General features: G+C 41.3%; 1 protein-coding gene across 1 annotated transcript in view; it reads left to right on the forward strand.

The window, feature by feature from the left end:
• The window catches only part of plcb4b (phospholipase C, beta 4b), an 82,478-nt gene that overhangs the window by 43,871 nt on the left and 36,968 nt on the right, over nucleotides 1-1,639 (forward strand). Inside the window, exon 4 of the mRNA XM_032542977.1 lies at nucleotides 368-465. Within this exon, the coding sequence (XP_032398868.1) occupies nucleotides 382-465 (84 nt within the window). The 5' untranslated portion in view covers nucleotides 368-381. The remainder of the gene's footprint in view (nucleotides 1-367; nucleotides 466-1,639) is intronic.

The raw sequence follows: 1,639 nt of genomic DNA on the forward strand, positions 1-1,639 counted from the left end.
GCGACGCAGAAAAGGTGACCGGATGGGTTCTACATGCCTGGTTCCCACCATGAAGCATGGCGGAGGAGGTGTGGTGGTGTGGGGGCGCTTTGCTGGTGTTGGGTATTTATTCCAAATTGAAGGCATGCTGAACCAGCATTGCATAGTCATGAAAATAAAGGAAACGCATTTAATGAGAAAGTGTAACCAAACTTTTGGCCTGTACTCTATCTTTGTGACTAAAGGAAAGGAAAACGGTTGTGTGGGTTTATGTAGTCTGCAATCCTTAAAACCTCCATGTGCCTTTACCCCTGGTAAAGGCACATGGAGACTGTTGACTAATTCTTTCTTTTTGTAAATGTCTTTCTCTCCTCTGCTTGTGCTTCAGGTTTGTGAGCAGCCATGACAAAGTCCTACGAGTTTAACTGGCAGAAGCACCTGCCTGAGTTCATGCAGGAAGGCGCCACCTTTGACAGATTTGATGAGGTAAGAATGATGCATTTCATCTGTGCTTATGAGGTTTTTACAATGCATTATTTATAAATAAATAAATGAATAGAACAACTTGGAATGTAACAAACAGCCTCCTAACCTGTTTATGTCAGGATAATGATACATTATAGCATACTTTATCACAATATGACAAGTGTAATGTCTTTGAGCTTAAAAAGGATCAGCCTGTGATGCAAGCTGTACCACTTTGTCAATAACCTTGTTGTTACAGCTCTGTCCTTATCATTCTTCATCCTTAACGATTGTCTCCCAGTCAGTCATTAGCATGCACGCACTCACGCAATGTAGCAGAGGCGTCTTCCTTATAACCTGATACGTCATTGTTGTAGTCGGAGCTCTAGCTGTAGGAAGGCCACATTGATCAGCATCATTAAGAAGCTTTGTGTGGCGACTGCTTGTCTGCAACACTTCCAGGGTCTCACCCAGCACTCTAAAAACAGTATCTGGGTGTGATCTCATTGAGTAAATTTGTTCTTTGTTTTTACCTACACACTCACCAGCCGCTATATTAGGTACACCTCCTTAACTGCCTAACTAAAAACTATCTAATTGGCCAATCATGTGGCCTGATCTCAGTCCATTCGGGCATCTAGACATGGTCAAGACAATCTGCTGGAGTTTAAACCAAGCATCAAAAAGAAAGAAAAGTGATTTTAAATGTTTTTGAATGGCATGATTGTTGGTGCCAGACCGGCTGGTTTAAAGGTTCCATTGCATTAAAATTTTACTTTATGAGGTTATGCGTTCCCCTAACCTGCCTATGGTGCCCCAGCAAAAATAGAAATGGTTATAGGTCTAAACCGAGCCCTGGGTATCCTGCTCTGTCTTTGAGGAAATGAAAGCTCAGATGGGTCAAACTGGAATATTGTCCCTTCTGAGGTCATAAGGGGGCAAGGTTACCTCCCTTTTCTCTGCTCTGACCGCCCAGAGAACTTTTAGTCCACTAAAACTAGACTAAGATACCTTGAGTTCTCTTTTGACTAAAACTGGACTAAAATGAGGAAAATTTTAGTTGACTAAAACAAAAAAAGATATGTGAATGGCTAAAAAGACTAAAACTAATCAAGGACATTTGGCACAAGACTAAGACTAAATTAAAAATAGGTGAGAGAATTAACACCAGAGCAAAGTGGCAGTTTGTCAATGC

The sequence above is a fragment of the Etheostoma spectabile genome, chromosome 18 (genome assembly GCF_008692095.1).
Source record: "Etheostoma spectabile isolate EspeVRDwgs_2016 chromosome 18, UIUC_Espe_1.0, whole genome shotgun sequence".
NCBI lineage: Eukaryota > Metazoa > Chordata > Actinopteri > Perciformes > Percidae > Etheostoma > Etheostoma spectabile.